The sequence below is a fragment of the Triturus cristatus genome, chromosome 2_1 (genome assembly GCF_964204655.1).
Source record: "Triturus cristatus chromosome 2_1, aTriCri1.1, whole genome shotgun sequence".
NCBI lineage: Eukaryota > Metazoa > Chordata > Amphibia > Caudata > Salamandridae > Triturus > Triturus cristatus.
In genome coordinates, this window is record NC_140581.1 from 218908678 (window position 1) to 218931735 (window position 23058).

The window sequence follows — 23058 nt, forward strand, 5'->3', positions numbered from 1 at the left end:
ATTTCTTGCACCACGTATTTGAGGTTTCATTAGCAAATTTGTGGTCGTGCACTCACCATGAGCTATCAATTGGGAAATTTCAATGAGGCAACAACTGTGACTTACAACAAACTTATAAACGTATGTAGGGAAGATAAATGTTGAGCCCTTGGCTTCCCTTTAGAGTCAAGTGTGCGTTTTGCAAGGCACCTTAATGGTATTTGGGTTTTGCCCCGATAGAGCTCGACAATCAATTTCAAGACTGAGCTGCCTGGGGTTCGGGTGCCTAACATTCTCATTGTTCTAAGGTCTAGCGGGTTGGGCAGCTTCTTGTGTGGGACCACAGAAATGTTGAGGATAGTGGTGAACCAAGGCTGCCCGTCTCATTTGCGAGTCATTAGAATGAGGGTCGGAGACGTCTGCTGCAACCTCCGCATCAAGAAGTGGGAGCGGAGGAAAAATGTAGGCAAATATCCCCGGCCAGTTGATCCATACTGAATTGCCTGCGGATGTGGCCATCTTGCATTTTCGGCGGCCCCGAAGAGGTGCACACCAGGAAACACCCACAGTGAAGTAGGACTTGCGTGTGGAGTTCCCACTCATTTTTTTGGTGCATCTGGCTGAGAAGGTCTGCAAAGTCATCGATTACTCCTAGAAGGTACTCCGCTAGTGGTGGAGTGCCCACCGCCAGATATGCTGAGCCAGCAATAGCAACTGTGGAGCATGTGTCCAGCCTTGTGACTGGAGATATGGCTGTCATGTTGTTAGTGCGACTCAGAACTACGTTTTTACTAATCTGACAGAGGAAGGCCTTGACCGTTAGCTGGATGGGCAATAGCTCGAGTTAGCTGATGTGGAGACCCTGTTGAAGGGGTTCTCCCATACCCGGAACAGTGAACTTGTGCAAGTGTGCCCCCACTTTCCTGGTAAAGAAGCATCCGTTGTGATGGCCACCTGTGGAACTGGGTCGAGAAAGGTTGCTTGTGTTCGACCACTGCAGAAAGAGAGCAGTGTGACTCCAAATTAACAGTAGATCCTGCCAGCGACCCTCCGTTTAGGACTACTGTGCTGTAATGTTGTCTAGCAACAGGTGTATATTTAACCTGGCGTGTAGGAGTACGGCAATGCAAGAGGCCATCATATTCTGACTGTTACCCGACAATCTAGCTGAAAAAGAGGGAGCAGCACCTGGAAGGCTTGGACTCTGGCAGGTCTGAGGAAGGCTTTCCCTACCACAGAGTTGAGGAATGCCCCTGAAAAGGAGCTGGTGGTGGGATTTTGTGGTATTGATGGCAAGCCATAACCCATGAAGATGGTATATGGTTGCCTGGGTGCGAGTAAAGCACTGGTAGTGGGTTGTGCTATTGATCAGCCAGTCTAAGTAAGGGATGGCGTGGAATCTGGTTCCCCTGAGCTGCGCCTCGACGACTGCAAGACACTGAGTGAACACCCCGGGTGCGGTAATAACCCCAAAGGTCAGCTCTTTGAACTGATTATACTGATGACTCACCCTGAACCAGAGGAACAGGCGATGCGAAAGGTGAATCGGGGTGTAAAAATATGTGTCCTTCAGGTCAAGGGTGTCCTAAAGTTGCCTTCCTGCAGCAGTGGGGTGACATCCTGGAGCGTGACCATGTGGAATAAGGGAGTACACCGGCTTGCTTGCTGATGCACCAGCACAGGTCCTATAGGAAAGCCACAACTTCATCTCAAATGAGGCATTGATATATATAGAGGTGAGAGTGTGTTTGGCTTCTGGGTTTGATGCCTGACCTCTGTTCAGTGCTGGAGTTGGGGCGGAAGGTTGTTCCAGTGGTGACACTGAACCTCGGATTAGGAGCCAAACCTGGCCTCTAGCATGCAGAAGTGTGCCTTGGCAGCCAATGTCAGCGGCTGGGGGTCTACTTCGACATCATGTACGCTGAAAAGGTCTGGAGTTCATCGCCATGTTGTTGCGCCATGAAGGCGGATGTGAAACGCGAGTCCAGATGGTAATTTAGAGTCTTCTTGCTCAGGAGCCGAAAGGTTACACACTTCATGGAGGTCTGTCTGATGGTATTTATAACGACACTGTAGGAAGTACCGGAATAGAGTCCTTTCCGTCACACACGGGGCATAATCGTGTGCGAACTGCCAGAGAAAAGATCCCACAGGGGCTTTGAAGGAATGTTGGTTTTCAAATCAGATTGAGGGGCAGTGACGAAATAAAACAAGAGGGAGAACAGATCGATTGTACAATACAGATGGTCTGGCGGATCCGAACACCATGACGCACCGACCCAGAGCTTGGTGACACTGTCCAAACCTGACGATGGAAGAAAGAAAAAAAAATCCAACAATGGAGCCAATGTCCATAAGCATGGTCACTAATAGGTGGAATTCCTATACCCTGTGACTCAAAGACTTCTTCAAAGAAAAATAAGTTGCAAACATCCAAGCCCAACACTAGATGACATCTACAGATACACGTGCAATGAACAAACATTTTGAAAGTTTGTACGGACTTCACCATATTTTCACACATTTGTTGCAAGAGGTCTTTAAAACCAAATGTGTTCCTGAAGTGAAGTGGTGCAGGACACCCTATTCGATTCTTTTCTTCCACTTTATTTGAAGCTTGCTCATTTAAAAAAAATTCTGAATGTTACTGCTCTCTCAAGTAAACAGGCGTCAAGGGCTGCTTTTCGTCGGGGGCCGCATGCGAGGGCTGCAGGAGGCCCCCATACAGCACTTTAGGTATAACTGGTTTTGTAAACTGTAGCCAGTTTAAAACAGTCTCAGGGGAAGCTGCAGGACCCCGTCATAAGGTGATCATGTCCACCAGGACTGGAAGGAACTACTGGAAATTCAAAAGTTGCGCCTCCTATTGGACATCAGGAGAGATAAATACTGGCTTCTTTGACCAATACCTTGTTCAACTTCAGAGCCTCGACAACAAAGAAGGTCCTGAACAACAGTTTGGGGAATGCACCAACAGTTATTCAAGAGTGGAAGTGGTGTGCAGTAGCCACTCTACACATAGACTGGAAAATAACCCAGGACAACCTGCAGAGATGCCATGCTGCAAGTCAAGGAGCAGGAACCATTTTTGCCAGTCTACCAAGACCAGTTACAGCCACTGTAATGCTTCTGAAAAGGCCTCCCAAACCTCTGCGGATGCTGAGTAGGGTTAAACTCTGTGCCTATCGAAATCGATGGGAGTAGCTTCAGCTGACCTAACTGTAGGTACTACATTTGTGTTGAGTCATGTCTACTCCTTCCCTTCCCAGTTCAAACACGTTTGGTTGAGCATCAATGGCTGACCATATTTCATAGTATGAATCAGAAGATGTGGTCTGTAGGTAGGTCCCTTAGAGACGTTAGACCCCCCTCATGTGATATTACTCAGTTCAGCATGGGAACTTTTCCCTTCATGGTGGTACAGCCTGTCATTCTATTGGTACTATCTGTTCTACGTTTAGGCACAATCTCAGCAGTCTTATTGATGTAATGTGTACACAGAAGGTCTGATTGGCATGATGTGCTACCGAATGATATTAGAGCATACTTTGCATGATGACATGGTGTGATGTACGACACTTTATCAGGTTAAGTTCGATCACTTGTTGTAGACCACGTTAACGCATTATTGAATGGTGTGCTGAGAGTTATGCTTAGGTGCAGCGTACTTCATGCTATGGTTTCATAGTATTGAGTGGTTCTGTTGGGAGTGTCCTATAGATCGTTTAGAATATTACTGTAATCTGGAAAGAAGTGACGAAGTTAACTGCAATTTAAAGGTGATATATAGCACATGTGGAGGGGCCTCATTTTGTGTTGGGTTGAGTGCTCCTGTTTGAAGGATACATGTGCCCATGGTACACTGCAGTGGTAAAGTATACTTAGTAGGTCCAGATACATGTACCAGTGGCACAGGTATTCTCCAGGTGGCAGTGGGTGAATAGAATGTGCAATGTTAGGCAGCATGATTGTTCTACAGAAGAGGTGCAGCTATCACAGGCACGGTGGACAAGTTGCTGGTTATGTGGATGAAAGTAATGAACAAGTTGTAGAGCTCTACAATTTCCTTCATGCTTTCGGTATTTTTATTTTGTGTTTTAGGGATGTTCACAAACCTCATTAACATAAATTTAGTAATATTCATCGTGATCATCAGAATGAGTGCACTCCGTAAATCCTTACCAAACATAAAAAATGCACTCGATATCAGGGTTATACATAGCTATTAGTGAAAATGTATTTGAAGAAGGGCTACTGCAACATGAATTGCACACTGCCCGAAAACAACACTGGGATCACGCCCATCATTATTGTCAGTTGCTTATTATTTACAGGGCTACCAGGAGGGAACCCACATGGTTTTTCAACAGAGCATCAACAAGGAATGTGCTCATGTATATTCAGGAAGTGACCACTGCAATTCTTACTAGGAAGATGGAGTTTCCAGAACCCACTGGGAGAAATTCTGCCCTAGCCAAATTGCACCATTAAGAACACTGAGGACACAGAGTCTGTTTTTTTAATTTTTTTTAAATCGTTTTTATTGGTTTTTAAATACAATTCTTATCATATACACAACATTGTTGATCTCACTATGGAAAAGGTAACTATGTGCTCAAAACGCTCTTCTGTTATAGCAGTATAGACATAATTTCTACCAATGCAAGTAATAGCAAATCAATACTACGGGCATAGTAGCTAGAGTACAGACCAATTGTCTCTCAGAGTGTGGTTCAAAGAATAAATCAGTCTCTCACCAGTAGGAGTAAAGAAATCCTGGGGAGTGGTCGGGTTATTGTCCACAACATTCTTATCAGAGCATGCATAACATGTAGACTCATGGAACCTGGTACGTAGGTTACCCTCACAGATCGTATGAAGTATAAGATAGTGGCCATAGTGAAGAATAAAAAAAAAACATCAACACAAATTCCTTGTTTACATGTAATAGAAAACAAAAACCGTTTTACTCATAACAAAAAGATAACCACCCGAGGTCTGTCTGTAGCCCAAAGATCTGTCACCAGTTAAATGTCGTTGCTTAGGGAAATCGGGGGGTGGGGGGGGGAATTGGGGAACAACTGGGGCGGCAGGGGGACGAGGGCCAAACCCTGCACCAGCAGGGACCCCATCTAGTACTTGAACCGAATGACTACACCTCCTTATCACAGAAGTCCCACTATCACCACCCAACCGTAGCAATGTGGGTCTATCCTCATCCGTCAGAGTCGGTGGGGCTAGAAAGCGTGGTCGCATTAGATGAATGTCTCGTATCCCATGCCCCTACTAATTCCGCCCATAGCTCAGCTAGTGGTTTTCGCCGCTTTGTGGTCTTGTCCTCTCTGATCAAGGCCTGCTCTTCCGCTCTGGCCCAGCAAGTGACATCCTGTTCCCAATGCACCACTAGAGGGGGTTGCTTCGCCTTCCATCTAAGCGCTAGTCTACGTTTGGCTAAAACATAGGCCAGGTCAATAAATCTATGACTAAGTTTATTGGCTATAGGTCTCGGGAAGAGACCCACCAGGCAGACCTCTGGACAGCATGTCGGGGTCTGTGATAAAACCGTATTAAGCAGTTTTACAATCTCCAGCCAATAGCCGGCAAGCGCAGGACAGGCCCAAACCATGTGGTCAAAGTCAACGTCTCTCTGTGAGCATCTGGCACAGGCTTGGGTATCACTTCCGTATACTACGTTCAGTCTGTGTGGGGTAAGGTAAGTTCTATGGAGTACATTGAATTGGTTTAAATTTAAAAGATGCATTCCTAGATACTCTTTTAGGACTACCTATAAGTTTTTCCCATTCTTTCTCAGTTAGCTGTCGATTGAATGCAGTCCCCCACTTCTCCTGCAGTTGCGATAGAGGTCTATATGTAGTCTCCATTATGGCTTGGTAAAGCCACTTTACTAGATGTCCCGCTGATCCTAATGTTATCACAGCCCTAAGGGCCACATGGGTGACCTGTTCCGTCACATCTGGCCCCCACAGTTCAACTAGAGCTCACACAGATTCTGTTTAGTAGTAAATCAAAGCCCAGCTGCCTGAACTTAGACATGTATGTCCCTCTTGGTTTAGCCTGCCCTGCTGATGACATCGATACTGACATGGCATCTTGAAGCCTGCTCTACTCCACAATAAAGAATTACTGCTACAGTTGAAGGTGAGTAGAGTGGTAACTCTCTAGCAAATACACTACCCGTCCTCCCTGGCCCCCCACCCCAGGCACTCGCCAAAAAGCTCTTTTGTCACTTTTATGTTCTTTTTTCATTTGAGTCTGCTGCTTTTGTGTTAGTCTGGCGACCAGGTGAGCAAGCAGTTTGTTTGCTCGAGAACTGTGTTGAAGCAAGGCTTTTATATCTGGTGCTTGCACCTGTTGTTGTGGGTAAGACTGCAGTATGCCCCATTTATCTTAAAGGTTGGCCTTCCCATCCATGATTGACTAGAGCATGTAGGACATCCGGGTAGTGATACATTGTCATTTAGATCATTGCTACTACCCCTAAAACAAAGTAGGTAGGTTCACCTCACATGACCCAGTAATGCACTTTCTGCTTTCCAACTCAGACACTTCCCCTCTTCTTAGCAGGCTAAAAGGTACACTTTGTTGTCAATAGTCCTTGCTTTATGAGCACAAAAAATGAGCAGGAAGCAAACTTTTGCATACTTGCTACAAAGTAGCTCAGTTTCACATAAATGATTTGAGCTACCATTTTACAGTGCTGGAAATAGCAAAAATTACTGTGTGTGTGTGCAAACACTGTTGAAGCTTTACACCATTTTTGTAACTGCAGTGTTCTGGTCCTGCCCAAGATCATTTAATGATTGCAAACAATACACAGCATACTCTGTCAAGAGCCCACCCTGATAATGCCACTGTATTGTATTACTTTAACGTTTGTGCGGTACAAGTCAAATCCTCATCTATATTGTAAATATATTCCTATATTTTATGATTTTATTAAATAGTTGTGTACTCTACTTTGACTGGTCATGGACATATTTACTGTATCTGATAACTGCATTATACTGTACACTACACCAATTCCCCTAAGCTATGCCTTTGCAGCTCATTTAAGTCTACCCGGAAAGTCAAGGAGGCCAACTTTCATTCACAGGCCAAGAACCTAGAGTCTACGACTGAATAATTAAGGGGAAGCTACTTAAACATTTCAGACTTAATCCAGTTTAAAACCCCAAAGATACACCATAAATGTCGAATCTCTATATAGCACACCTTAGTGGTATTTACTGCATTTAATCAAATAAAATGACCCACAATAAAACACATTTTACTTACCATTTTCTGGTCCATGAAGTTTCATAGAATACAGTTTTACAGGCTGATTAAAAGCTACTGTCATGAGAAGCTGCGGATAGAGTAAATGGCTGTTTCATTAAATTGGTAGAGCTTTCTATATTTCAAAGCAATTAATTGAAGTTTAGCAAACAAAAAGTGTTACAGCAGTTTTGAGCAGCTCCACAACTATAAATAATGAGAGTATTATCAGTCACTGACAGAACTCAAATAAAAACCCAACATGGCAGGACAAACCACCCCCTGAGATCAAATACAACATTTTGAATGTAATGACATTTTATATAAACTGGAAATTCTTAACGGAAAGAAAGCCTGCCATTGGGAACAGATGTTATTGTAATGCTTTGAAGAAATCCTTTATCTGTAGGCTCAGCTTTCTGAATTACATTTATTGTCTTCATGCCTATATTACCATAGGCATACTTTTTAAATTCAATTTAAATACACGATTTGCAGGGCTAAGAAGTAGTCTCATTTTACATTTCTAAGGATTTGTACTCTTCAACAATTACTTATGGCTGATTGGCTAGGGCACAGATGGAGAAAGGCCTTTGGTCAAGGTCTCATTTCATTAGATGGTTTAGCTTTTCCTTTTCACGAGGTCAGGTTGACAAATTTAGCCAATTTGGTTTTCTGAGGAAGTGAAAGAGGTTAGAGATACATTTTCTGCAAATTTGGAAGAGTAATTGGGGGAAGACTGAGGTGAGTCAACCCCTTTAACAGTCTCTCTGGATTCTCCCTGATCTCTCCTATGCTTAAAGGAGAGTGAGCCTTGATGAGGCACGGAAAGCTCTCTGGCTTGCTTCTGGACATTTGTCTCACTCATTTGATAAAAGACATAAGAAAGCTAGCTGCCCTATACATCACTAATACGAAGCCCCTAGAGACCTCAAGAAAGCAATATTTCACCTGTTACTCAAGAAACCAATGTTAAAGATAGAGAAACCTACTAATTTCTGGCCCATCTTCTTTTACAACACTTGCATTCAGTGCTGCATGGTTCTTTTCTATCTCACAGTCAACAGGTTTGATGTTAGACTAGCAGATAAACATGAATGTATGCAGATGATATACAGTTAGTGGTTATTCTAATACTCAATCAGGCATGCAGCAAGTCTTGAGTTGGCCCAAGCCTTGGAATCAGTTAAAGATTGAAAAGAACATTCAAATTACATCCTACCCATGGCCTTCTGCTAAAGGTACTTGCCCTACACCAGTGCAGGCAGTTAAAAACAAAAACAAAGTGGGATGTTTGATGAAGACAAGCTCAGATTTCAACTTGCACACTGCGTATTGAGAGCCTGCTTTTTCATTTTCAGAATTCTGAAATACATTTCCCCTTTCTTTCCTTTTCTATCCTGGCTATGCTCTTCCTCAACAGACTGCGTAGGGGTGGAGAGGAACAGCATTCAAAAACAGCAAACAATCCAAAATATCACAGTAAAACTAATCTTAATCTTAAATACGATGGTGTAACTTCTTACCTTACCTGCTACATTCACTTCTGCTTCCTGAACCAATTATGTTCGTGTCAGCAAGGCATACAGAAATTGCAACAATTCTGGACAATACTTTATTTTTCTTTTCAAACCAAAAAACTTGCAAAATGCATGCCTAGTGGTGCTCTTCTGCAAATAAGGCAAATTGTGCCACTCAAAAAATAAGAAGTAAACTACCGGGTGGTAGGCATTTCACGGTTCAGACCATTAAGCTGTAGAACAACATACTGTTGGGAATTCACCCCAGCTCAACAATCTCAGGTTTAAATAAATTGAACACAGCCATTCTTTCAAGAGTCAGGAACTTAACAAGTGATCCAGCTGTCAACCCTAATCCTTCAGTGTTGTTCAGAAAATATCCCTAGATAGAACCACGAAACTACATGTGAATAAAAGTGTGCAGTATAAACAAACATGAGGTAAGCTAGCCATGACCCGTGCTCCAAAAAGATTTAAAGGCTACCTTTATCTGTGTTACCGGAGCCTCTATCGATTTTCACTCGGAATACAGACTAGAGAAGGAGCTATTTCAGGCCAAGGGTAACAAGTGGTTGATGGGACACTAGCAGAGCTATAGGAGTGCAGTGGATAAATAAATGCATACAATTGTTATCTGGAATGCAAACAGCAGCGGTGTTGTAATTACTGACTGCCAATATCACTGGTAAATTTAACAAGATGTCCCAATAACCACCATATCATAAGACTGGGAGATTACAAAGGGCTGAATAAGGCAGCAGGCACAAAACCAAGCAAGGCTTAAGGTTATCATCGTTTGAAGGATGGAAAGCTTGTTTAAAACATTACCATAACAGCTAGCCAGTACCTTTCAGAGAGCTGTGGAAGATCAACCAGTTATACAGTATTAGAAATGAATTTCTAGGCTTCAATGATTGTTATAAATGGCAGCACTGGTTGCTTTAAACAGAAGTACTAAGTGCATGTTATTTATGACATTGTACATAGTTGTGAAGACAGATTTTTAAAGACTGATCATAAACTTTCCAGATTGGCAGTCAATATGTTACATTGTTTTACACCAGTACACCATATCAATAATGCAAAAAAATGTCGGAGTAAAGAAAATGATTAGTTCATTTATTTAAGGATGCATGTATCTCCCGTTGTGACCACTTCAGAGCACTGTTGAAGGGTGGTGAAGTACACATTCTCTATCAAATGTTTAAAAAAAATAATTAAAAAAAAGTGTTGCTCTGTAAGAGCTCGGCTATTTTGAGTTCCTTCTGTTGCAATAGTAATTGCATGGTGTGCGGTTTTAGTAAGATCACATAAGCACACCGAAGCTCAAGCAACTGCTTGTGATATGCATGCTGTATTTAAAAGTCTGTTTCAACACACATCAAAAGTGTAATTTTGGCGATCGATAGTTTACACATAGCACAATATCTCAGGTTTCTGTTCACAACCACAGAAAGGACCTGCCTGGTCTTGAAAGCTAATCTTCGATGATCCCATTTTCGACAGTCAAACATACAAAAGATATGGTCAACGACGCAGCTCTTACAATGGCCCAGCAATAAAAATCTCAAGCAAGGAGATCAAACACATTTTAGAAACTTCTCACCTGCTCATCACAATCCGATTCCAGGTATGTTTGGTCTTTACATAAACAATTGTCAAATCCATGGTCGTCACTTTCATTAAGACATTCACAACCAGCTTTACTTATAAATGGCATTAAATCCATCTAAAATCAAATAATAAAAATGCAAAGGTTAAAAAACAAACAATAGTGGTCATCGCTGTACATAACTAAAATATTATATTAATATGCCTGAACAACTAGATGCTAAATAGTATAGTCCGATGCAGGTAGTTTCTTTGTCCCTGGTCAATTATGTCAACATTCATATCTCCATCCTGAAGGTCTCCTCAATTACTGAGATACAGTAAGTAGCCACCGTCACAGAAGAGGCAGCTATATGGCGCTAAACAAGGAATATAACCTGCAGTAAGATAAATATACCAGTATCCCGGTAAAAGGCACCAAAAGATGATTGAGGTTCCCCGCTTAATGTCTCTGTTGCTCATGAATTCATATAGGAGTAGAATGTATAAGACTCTCGTAAGTGGCACTAAAAGTGCATATGGCCTAAGGGACGGTCTGCCTCGTATAAAGATCCCACACTGTCCACTAATTTCACATTGCCCTTATGGAGTCACAACACTTTATGCATGATCCAACTTGAAGATCCAAGTCTACCAGGAACAAGTTGATATATTGCGTACCACTGACAGGGCTTCTAGACTCCTAAAACACAAGCATAATGGAGAATAAGTGTAACCCTCGCTGCTCATATGTTGCAATGGAGTGTAACCCTCGCTGCTCATATGTTGCCCATACGCAAGTTTACATTGCTTTAATCTTTAGTCTCAAAAGATCTAGATCTCAGCAACAGTGGAGAATGGATGGAATATCCTATTTTTCCTTTAGGAGAGAATTTTATGTTTAAGCTAAATGTGACTTCTTTCATTAACTATAAATAAGCCTACAAGAGAACCACCTCTACTGGAAAGAACAAAAAAACATTTAGGAACTGAATGTCTCTCCACAACACAGAGTATGTAATCTAATAATACAGAAACTGAGATAACTGGACTTCCTTTTTGTTTATTTTTTCTCTTGCGCAATGTTACATACATATAAATACGTTTTATGAATTCATCCTCAAGTTGAATGTGCCTTTTTTCCAATTACTCACCCTACCCCACCCACCCCAGGGGCTGATAAGAGCCATGAGTTCGATATGTTTGTACACAGCTAAACCCAAAAACAAAATATATAACAAATCAGATATTTCATATAAATTTCTTCACTACAACCCAAATACATTGCAATATGTCGTCCTAATCTAGTGTTTTCCATCTCCCCATTCCGATAGCTTTCATTTGCACTCGATTCCCTCTTTTTGCATACACAGCTTTTTCTAGGTTGTATGTAGCCAGAAATCGGGAGAGCCATTGCTGCAATCCCGGAGGCTTGGGATCCAGCCAAGCAGAGGCAATACATAATCAAAATACAGACATCCCAATAAACACCAGCTTAAAACCTTAATTGGCAAGTTCTACGTCCCCCACCCCAGCACGAATAGGCTTGGTGACGGGGAGCATTCTATTCCCAAGGCTTCCTTAAAAAATTTGATTATATCACGTTTAACCTTTGAAAGCTTACTACAGGAAGCAAAAATATTAGCAAGATTGGCCTGATATATGGCACACTGAGGGCAGTATGTCCCCTTACCACTCCCCCATTTGGCTATCTTATAGAGTATAATAAAATGAGGAGCAAGTCTTATAATATTGTGCCTGTAGCTTAGCCGGATTTAAGATTTTCTGTGCCATTTTAAATGATTGCTGGGATGTATATTCTGATATGCCAATCCTCTCCTTCCATTTTACTGCCCATATTTCCATATCATTCTTCATCATGGAGTTGAAGAGATTATAAACAATCTGACTGGAAAGGTACTTCTTTTTTTTTTTTAATAATTCCTCTACTACAGTATTCCTAGAGTAACCAATTGGTCCGCCACCTTTCTGAAATAAAAAGTCCCTTATTTGAAGATACTTAAAGAAGTCTCACCGGTCTACCCAAAAGGTCTCCCCGAGATCTTCAAAGGAGACTAAGCATTCGTCAGAGAAAAAGCCCCCCCATATTAGTCAGACCAGTGTCCCCCCCATCGCTTAACTGTATAATCCTTAAATACTTCCCCTGGAAGGTTTGGGTGGTCTATTAGTGGTGTATAGTAGTTAAGCCTATGCCGATTGATCTTCGATCTGCTTTCCAGACTTTAAACTCTCCGGCTAATGTTTTGAAGCGTACCTTCTTGTAATGATCATTTAAGTAGCGCCATAGCCAACCCCATGCCGCTTCTCCCATAAGTTATGGTGGGTGGGTGGAGGGGGGCGAGGGGGTTCGGGACCTCCTCAACATGTCTTTCAAGTGGTTTTTCTTGTAGCAGTACTAGGTTATTTAGAAGTGTGGTGGCCCAATAGAAAAGTCTGAGATTGGGTAAAACTACCCCCCACATTCCCGGGGTAAAGTAAGATATTCAAAAGCCCTTCACGGTTTGGCATATGCCCAGATAAATTGCAAGAATAAATCTTCTAGTTTCTTCAACCCATCATTAGAAAATTCTAAAGGAATTGCTCGAATAAAAATATAATATCTTGAAAAGGAATAGCATTTTAACTATATTACATCTGGCAATAATAGATAAATGTAAATTGTTTAGCCTAAGTAAATCCTGTTTAGTTTAAACTAAAAGAGGTTCTACATTGTCTTTTACAATCTCCTCCATGTTTGCAGAATAATTAACCCCTAAATACGTCGCATTCTTGACCACTCTAGAATCATCTATCCCTGTACTCCCGCTGACCACTACTTGTGTTTTACCACGATTAAGTATATACCCAGAAAACGTCCCAAATCTTTCGGCTTCTTCCTCTGTCTCCTGTAGAGCGATAGAAGGGTCAGGGGTCACAAGGGCAATGTCATCAGCATACCCAAAGTTGGCTCAATGGCAACCACCTCATGCTCAACACCAAGAAAACTGAATTCCTCCTCATCTCCCCTCCCAATCACACGCCCAAGATAGACTTACGGCTGAAGCATCTAACTTCCTTCAATTGCGCCTCACACATCATTGACTACGCAAAATCCCTGGGAGTTACCCTGGACAAACATTTACATTTGCAGGTGCAAATCTACAATGCCACCAAGGGAGCCAATTATCAGTGGAGTATCCTAAGGAAACTTAAACCCTTCCTCCAACAGACTGATCTAAAAACGGCAGTACAATCACTAGTACTACCGAGGCTGGACTATGGAAGCACCACTCTATGCGGTCTTCCAAAATATAAGCTAGCACCGCTCAGGGCGTCGCTTAACGGTGCGTTCAGGCTGGTCACCGGAATAAAAAGAAATAACCCAAGGCTCTGAACTGGCTACCCTACGAGGTGAGAATACAACTAAAGATCGCCTGCATGACACAAAGTCCTACATAGCAACACCTCCAGCTATTTAGCACAAAAGCTGGAGCGGTCGGGAGGATGCAGACATTCGTGAAGCTCGAGCTCACTACTACTAAAACGTCAATCCTTCCACAAAAAGAGAACTGGGTGCAGAGCTTTCTCAGGTATCGCACCAAAGATTTAGAACACCCATCCCCCAGATGTACGCAGAATCTCCTCCTTTGCCGCCTTCAAAAAACTATCAACAACAACCGTCTTTTTTAGGAAGAGGCCAACAGAAACAACGAGGACGAGTGAGATTCAACAACCAGCCATGGGAAATGTCAACGAGACGCCAACATTACAAAAATTAAATGTATCGCCAATTTACAATCTTTCAGATAAAACATTGACGGATGTACAAACAAGTGTACTGGAAAAAGGCTTGTCATTCGTCCCTGCAAGAGTAACCAACTTCATCAAAATAAAAACAGAAGTGATAGAATTTTGTAGAAAAGTGCGTTTAATCACTTTCTTCAAAGACAACCCAGCATTGATGCAGTCAGAAACAACAGGATTGAGAAAGAAATCTTTTTTCTGCCCACCATCAAACAAAGTTCCTAAAGAGGTTATCCTTTTCGAAAAAGTAATTCTATCAGCTATTTCAGAAGTTGAAAAAAAGCAGAAAAGATATAAAAAGACCAACTTCACTAAGGCCCAACAAGAGGCACTTCAAGAGCTAAAAGAGGATCAATCTATAACAATAAAGCAAGCCGATAAAAGGCGGATCAATTGTTGTTTGGGGTATTGATCGGTATATTTCAGAAGCTAATAAACAACTAAGCAATGTTTGTTGCTACAGAAAAATAACATCTGACCCCACAGTAGAACTCAAGGACAAATTGTTTAGCATCCTACAAATAGGTTTTGATCAAGGATTTTTGGGCAAAAAAGAGTATGAGTACTTAAAAAACAAACATCCCCGCATTCCGATCTTCTACGTACTTCCCAAAGTACACAAAGACCAATCAAGACCCCCGGGAAGACCAATAGTCTCGGGCTGTGAATCTCTATTGGAGCCAATTTGCAAGTTCGTGGATTTTTTCTTAAAACCATTCATCCAGGAGGTAAAATCCTTTTTACAAGATACAACAGATTTCCTCAATAAATTAGAGCAAATGGATTTTGACAAAGACAACAACCTCCTAGTGACATTAGACGTCATGTCACTATACACAGAGATACCACAAGACGAAGGCCTAGCAGTGTTAGAATGCCTACTCAATAAAAGACCCAAACCGGAAAAGGTGCCCACACAATTCATCATGGACCTAGCGACCTTTGCTTTGAAAAACAACTATTTTAGTTTCAACAATGAATTCTTTCTACAAATAAAGGGCGTGGCAATGGGGTGTCCCTTTGCCCCAGAATTGGCAGTTCTTTTTATGTCAAAATATGAAGAGACCTTTATTTATGACAACAATCCTTTTGCAGACAATATCAAGACATGGGTCCGTTATATCGACGACGTTTTTATGATTTGGTGCGGTGAAGAAGATCAACTACAGTCCTTTGTTAATTGGCTCAATAACAGAACAGCAGATATCAAATTCTCTATGAACTATTCTAGAACAAAAATGCCATTTCTGGACGTTGAAGTATATGCCGCAGATGGCAAGCTAGCAACTACACTCTTCAAGAAAAAGACAGACAGGAACAAAGCCTTACATTTTTCAAGTAGTCATCCAAGAAGCCTTAAAGAGAATTTGCCTTACGGGCAAATCCTGCGTATAAGAAGAAATTGTACATACAAGGATGAATATTTTGCGAACGCAGAGGTACTTAAGAACAATCTAGTAGCCCGAGGATATCCTAAAAAGCTTCTAAAAAGAGCGATCAAACGAGCATGGTGGACCCCACGGGATACGTTACTTCAAAGAAAAGATAAAAGAAAAACAGACAGAATTGTCTGTGTGTCTACTTATTGCCCGTCTTCAAACTGGCTTAAAAAGACTATAAATCAAAATTGGCACTTAGTAAAAAATCTAGATCCAACACTCAAAGAGGTTCCCCTCTTTGCGTTTAAAAAGGACAAAAGTATCGCCAACCAGATAGTCAGAGCAGCCCTTCCGAAAACTCAAAATAGGACGATGAGAAGTTTCCTTAATTTGCCACCCATACAGGGCCACCACAAATGTGGCTCATGCGTGTGCTGTGAATCAACCATCGAAGGAGCACTTTTCACACACAAAGAAATACATTGGAAACACGATAAATTCACCAATTGCAAATCCAAGTATATTGTGTATGGAATATTATGTCCATGTGACAAATTATATATTGGAAAAACCAACCAAGAGATTCGATTAAGGATTCAACAGCACAAATCAAGAGTACGCAAAAAAGTGCAGAATGCACCATTGGTCAATCATTGGGTGGCCCTCGCCCACACGGAAAAAGACCTGAGATGGACCGTGATCTCAAAAGTTGAACAGGATATGAGAGGAGGCGATCTAGACTCCAAACTACTAAAACGTGAGGCAATGCTCATTGTTAAATTCAATACATCCATAGATGGGTGGGCTGAATGAATTATCCGAAATTTATAATCTGTAATGATTTTTTGTACAACAAAATGAATAGTGCCCATACATGAACTTACAGCATACCACAACGTCCCCCTATTACAACAGGGCATTCACACCAACCAAACTAGTGTTTTCCAGTGCTAGTCTTCGCATGAGGATGGCGACTTTGGAAATACCTGAAATATAGTATCCGTATTTAGAAAGACGGGTTGTGCACCTAACCTTCACTAGCGAGCCAGTCCATACCTACTTTCTGCCACATTCACGCGTTTATTGATCACGCACATACGACATGGACAAAATGGTTATCAAGACATATGTTCAAAAAATTGTTTTGCAAGAATTAGTATAGGAGACTACATTAATATATTACAAGTAGTAATTAGCCAAAATATATCCTTCGAGATGTCCTTGGCAGTAAGTTGACATTCTAAGACAGCGTTGTAGACTTAGGATTTAAATAAAGTTTGTTGATACACACGCGCGCACTGAACGTCGTTCAAAAACCACAACTCCCAGCGGCAATAAAGATCGCGAGAACAAGCGGGTTACACATGCACTTCAATTCGGAGAAGGCGCCAATGCGGGAAAGACAACGAGCATCATAACATACAGGACACCGTTATACTCTGAGGTAAGACTTACGAGAGCCAAATAATAAACTGTGCCTCAGAATCATTTTTTAAGTCGACCGGCATAACCGCTGCTCCACAGATTTCTAATTGGCCCGTTTCTGTCCATCTTAGATAAACAACTGTTCGATAACAAACGAAGACATCGTTCGTCCTGCTCTCGCTCCATCGAAAAAACGCTACGATCCAAGGTATCATTTTGAAATTAGCAGTTTCTGAAAGCATGATTCACATCTGCAAGCCCCGTTTTTATAGTTGTGCGTTAATTCTTTCAGCGCACAGCAATCTCCATTTCCCGCCCGCAGCTGGGTCCTTACAATATCAAGATACTACAAGTAAGAAACCATTATTAAAACACTGACGGTATTGCCTGTTTTAGTAGACGGACGTTTACTTTTAATTAAGTATGACTATATCCAGAGGCCTTGTTCTATTCTCTCTTAGGTCCACCACAGAATTGATTTTTCTTCTTGTTGCTGCAGTTTTGCAGGTAAGAGTCGAATTAAAACAGCTGGTAGGCTGTGACTTGCAATATATTGGGTCATTGAGTAAATGAGGTTTTTGTTTCTGTTTCAGTCACACATAGGTCCTGATGAGGATCTCCACATGAAAGGGGATCTGAAACGCGTCGACCTTTAGTCTGAGGCCAATCTTCGAGTTAAACTAAAATAGATTTTTCTGAGTTGTATGTTATTGATGGCCTTTTCAATGTATTTTGTAACATTGTAATTTGTACAAGTTATGAGTGGTATGAATGGGTATGACTGATGTATTTAATGTTTTTTGTACAAAAATGTTTTTTGCGTCTTCTCTTTCAAAAAAATGAATTTTGTATATAACAAATAATGCTTATCACTTCAAGTTGAGTTTTTTGTTTGGGGCACAATGTAGTGTTATGTGTTGTTTTTTATAAATCCAAATGATTGAAGATTAAATCTGACAGAAAAAGAAGTCATCAGTGTGTTGTTTCAATGACCACACTTTGAATATAAATAGGTGCTAAATAATGGGCAGCACTGGCAGCTCCCTTTGTTTTGCCTTCAAAAAAGAAGCAAAAATGTTTCTAGTGAACAAATTAACATCCTAAAACTTTAACTCTGATGACTTTTTGCCACCGAATGTATCCAAACACCAATGTCAACTTCTTTTGTATTGTATGCGATTTTCGATTGTATGTAAAAAGTGTGTGATAACTGTGTACTGTAAAGCGCTCTGATACCCCTGTGGGTCATGTTCGCGCTGTATAAAACTTTATAAATAAATAAATGCCAACACTTGTCGCCCAGCCATGTGTCATGATGGATCTAATGGCCGGATTATTTTCTAATCGACGTATGAAGGGGTCAATATATACCGCAAACAAAAAGGGTGGGCTTGGGCATCACCGACGGGTCGCCCTGGTTATTAAAAAATGGATCTGAAAGAGCGCCATTAACAAAAACCCTGGCTGTTGGATGATAATAGAGCATTTGGATGGCCTGCAAGAGCCCACCTTTGACTCCAACCCTTGACAGAGCATCCCATAAAAAGTGCCACGAGACCCTGTCAAAGGCTTTTTCCGCATCCATTAAGATTAGAGCCATGGGGTCCTTGAATACCACTCAGGCATCCAGAAGTGTAATAAACCTTCTTATATGGTCAATCGTCCCACGCCCTGGAACGAATCCATGCTGATGATTTGAGATCACCTTGTGAATGATTGGCGCCATATGAGCTGCTAACACTTTCGAATATATTTTACTGTTGCCGTTGATCAGTGTAATTGGACAATATGAGCGGGCTCACTCTCTGGTTTATTCTTTTTAAGGAAGATTACTATTTTAGCGGAGAACCAAGAGTTTGGAGGTCCCCCCCCCTCCCCCCCCCCCTGCCCCCCCTCCTCCTTGAACACGTAGACAAACAGATGGGTAATATATTCTTTAATTTCCTGCGAGAATTTTTTGTAAAATACGGTGTGAATACTATCCAATCCTGTCGTCTTACCGTTGGGTAGGCTATGGATACATAATAGTATCTCGATCCACTGTGGAAGATAATCCAACAGTTGTTGATCTTCTATAGAAAACTGTTCTCTAGGGATTGAGTCCAGACACTCATTAACTTCTCTTGTATCCCCTTGTACATCATCTTGATGTAACGTCTGATAGTACATATAAAATGTGTTTCGGATGCTATCTGGGTCTGTTACTTCTCCCAATGTGGGATCCCGAATTTCTTGTATTAAGTTTTGCATTGTTTTTTGTCTCGTTCTTGTTGCAGATGATGCCCAATCTGCTCACTGCACTCTTATGCCTTTCCTTTCCATACCATAAGTTTATCTGCAGCATCTGTAGCAATTATTTCCATAATGGAGGATTTAGCAACTGCTACCTTTGCTTGCGCATCCTCCACATCCCCCCGGTTGTATAGTCCCCACTAAATCCTCCTCTGCTTGGCCCAGTCGATTCTGTAAATCATGTATTTGTTGTTTTGTTTTTTTATTACGGATCAAAGAATATCTTAGTTTCCCCTCGTATACCGGCTTTGAGTGAATCCCACGCGGCGTCTATTCCCGCACTACCTATATTTTCCTTTCAAAATTGCGGTATCCAGTTCTTAATGAGGCTACAATATTCTTCATCAATCAGCAATACTCGCTCAAAGCTCCATGTTTTCTCCCTATATTTAACATGGTCTTCCTTGATCTCAATCACTAAAGGATTGTGATCGGACAATACACGTGGAGCTTTCTCTATCATACACTCACGAAGCAGAGATTGAGACACAAGGATAAAATCAAGTCGGCCATGAACTTTATGTGGGATAGAGAAATACGTGAACCCTGCGTCTGTTGGATTTCGCCATTTCCAAGCGTCATTCAAACCATGATCCCTGCATAACGCCTTTAGTGCCCGAAACACCTTAGGTTTCCGGCCATTATACGACCAATTATCTTTTGGGCCCAATGCCTTGTTGGCAGGTATGTTTATGTTAAAGTCACCACACAGGACAACGGGGAATGGCCAAGCTACCAGTTGACTATTTACCTGTTTGAATGCTCCTGGGTCGTCCAGAATGCTACCATAAATTGAGCAGATGGTGAATGACTCCCCAGTGCTTTTACCGCATTCGGTTATTACCCATCTGCCCAGCTAATCGGTTCTGGTGAACTAACGTATTGCTAGATGAAAGCATCGCCAACCCCTGTCTCCGGGTATTTTGTGTACTCTTCCCCCCCCTCCCCCCCAACCAGCCTATAACCTCACAAATTCACCCTCATTGTGAGTCTCCTGCATACATATTACATATGCCTTCAATAATCGTAGCCATGTTGCTGTAGTATGTCTTTTCTTAGGGTCATTAAGGCCACAAATATTGATAGTGCCAATACGAATTTTACCCATCAAAGGTATCCTCCAGAACAATCATACTGTGCACCTTCCAATCATGCCAGCCCTCCCCCACCCAAAGCCTACCCCAGACCCAGCCCCTTACCCCTACCCCTACCCCCTCCCACCTGTAACTGAGGCTTCCTGGCTCAGCCCGAGCCAGGATGATGTTATCGGAGTAATCGCTGCTTCGTCACCCGTCCCGTCATTTCCCAAGCCACCCGAAAAAGAAAAATGCAGTGCCACTGCTCATAAACCAATGAACAAATCCTCACATATTATCTCATTCCTATGCAGTTTCTACTAGATAAGCCACACTAATGAGGTTAAACAGTTTGCCACCATTTCCAGCATCTCAGGAGCCTTAATATTAGATTTTTTAAAATTTTTTATTGATTTATTTATAGAGCTTTTCCATCAGGAACATCCAAGCATAGTTCGGCATGTGCGATGAATACACAGCAAGAACATGAGGAAACATATAGTAAACAGAAATCAGAGTACATAAGTGTCAGCAGGCATGGACATAGTTTAGCAGGGAGGGCAATCATACATTACTAATGAATATCAATAAGAAAAAAAAAGCAACAAGAAATCATATATTCGCCATTACAATCTGCAGCAAATTCGAAACGTCCGGGGATATAACGCAGTTTGATGAAATAAGCATGATCCATCACGGCTGTCATTAGGGAGGACCATATCATACACGGAGTGGCTCAGTCATAGGGAAGCGGGACTAGGCTTTAGGGCATGTCCACAGCATTGCTAGGGTGTTCCAGTAAATACGTCTGTAGTGGGCCCCAAATGTCACGAGGACGGGAGGAGCGCGGGAGTAATTCAGCAGAAGTACATAGTTGATCTTGCCATAGAATCATGTCTGATAACCAGTCTTTACATTTGGGTGCCCGTCCCCTACCCCATCTGCAGGCTATTTACCGCTTAGCCAGTACAAGACAGAAGGACACAAATTTTCGGTGCTGAGCAGGGATTTGTTCAGTGTATCCTAGAAGGGTTACAAGTGGGGATCTCGAGATAGGCATGGAGATCATAGTGTCTAGGGCCGTGAGAACGTGACTCCAATAGGTATGTATCTCTGAACATTTCGAAGCAAGGTGTAGGAAGTCAGCATTTTCTGTTTTACACCGGTCACATCTGTCTGTGTCCCGCAGACCAAACTTGTGGAGTTTAACCGGGGTGTAGTAGCTGCAGTGTAGGTATCTATAATGGATAATTCGGAGTCTGCTATTAGAAGAGATCTGTTCTCTCTGCTTGCAGCAAAACAGCCATTGTGCTTCAGTAAGGTCTTGACCCAACTCCGCTGCCCATTTGGCGCGGGCCGCGCATTGAGGATATTTAACGTCACTATAGAGAGTGTGATAGAGTGTAGACACCAAGTGTGAGGCAGTAGGTGCACGTAGGCCGTGATGCAGAGGGGCCAGTGTTGCAGGCTCGGAAGGGTAGGCAGGGTTACTGGCCTGAACGCCATGACGAAGGCGAGCATATAAAAACAGTTCCTTAGTAGACGGCGGGGATCAGGGCATAGTTGTTGGAGGGTGCGGAACTTGCCATTAGCATACAGGTCACCCCAGCAATGAATGTTACGTGTAGGCGCAACTTTCTTGAATAGACCCTCTTGCAGTAGTGATATCTCTGGGTGGTAAGTGAGTGGTAGAAGGGGGGGAATATAGACAGGGCACGTGCATATGGTCTAGGATGTGGGACCAGGCCTTGATTGTACAATCTACGGAAGAGGGGCAACGTCCTCGGGGCTCAATGTGAGAAAGAATGACGCCATCTAGTGGGATAGGTTCTGCAAGCCAATGTTCAGTGGCGACATGAGGAGTATAGCGAGGTGGGTGGAACCAAAAATGAGCGTAATGTGCCTGGGCACATATATAGTATAGTTCAAAGTTGGGTATGTCGAAGCCACCATGTGAATAAGGCCGCATTAATGTGTCCCACTGTATACGCGGTTGTTTACTGCCCCACACTAAACGAATCCATTCCGAACGTAGGGAGGCAAATAAATGTCGTCCAGGATCATAAGGGATATTAAGGAAGAGATATAAAAACTTGGGAAGAATTACCATTTTGATAAGGGATATGTGCCCAGCCATAGTTAAGGGAAGGGCAATCCAACGAGTAATTCGGCCTGTGATGTGTTCCGTTGCACACCCATAATTGATCCGCATTAGCTCATCTCGATGCGCCGTAACGCGGATCCTCAAATATTTGGCATCTTTATCGCACCACCCAATAGGAAAATCTGTTTCAAAGGGAGTAACGGAGCTGGTCAGTGGGAATATCTGGGATTTGGACCAATTGATATGGATACTTGATTGACTGCCGAATTTAACAAATTCGCGTAGTAGTGTATTAAGGTTGTGGCTTGGGTCTTTAATATACAAGGTAACAATCGTCAGCATAAAGAGAGATAAGTATTGGGCAAAAAAAGCAACGTAGACCCATGTGCTGATAGTGCTGTCTGATCTTAGATGCCAAGGGGTCCATAACTAAGGCAAAAAGAAGGGGAGAAAGTGGACACCCTTGTCGCGTGCCCAGAGATAAAGAGATTGAGGGAGAAGTATGTCCATGGATCAAGACTTTTGCCATTGGCGAGGTATACAAAAGTCGGATCCATGATATAAAGCCCACGGGAAGACCCATACCCTGCAAGATAGTGAAAAGGTAGTCCCAT

At 42.2% G+C, this 23058-nt stretch overlaps 1 protein-coding gene across 1 annotated transcript in view; it reads right to left on the reverse strand.

The window, feature by feature from the left end:
• TXNL1 (thioredoxin like 1) overlaps window positions 1–23058 on the reverse strand; it is a 174135-nt gene that overhangs the window by 57483 nt on the left and 93594 nt on the right. Inside the window, exons 4-5 of the mRNA XM_085630116.1 lie at window positions 10381–10503; window positions 7276–7345 (exon numbers count right to left, since the gene is read on the reverse strand). Coding sequence (XP_085486242.1) covers window positions 7276–7345; window positions 10381–10503 — 193 coding nt within the window. The remainder of the gene's footprint in view (window positions 1–7275; window positions 7346–10380; window positions 10504–23058) is intronic.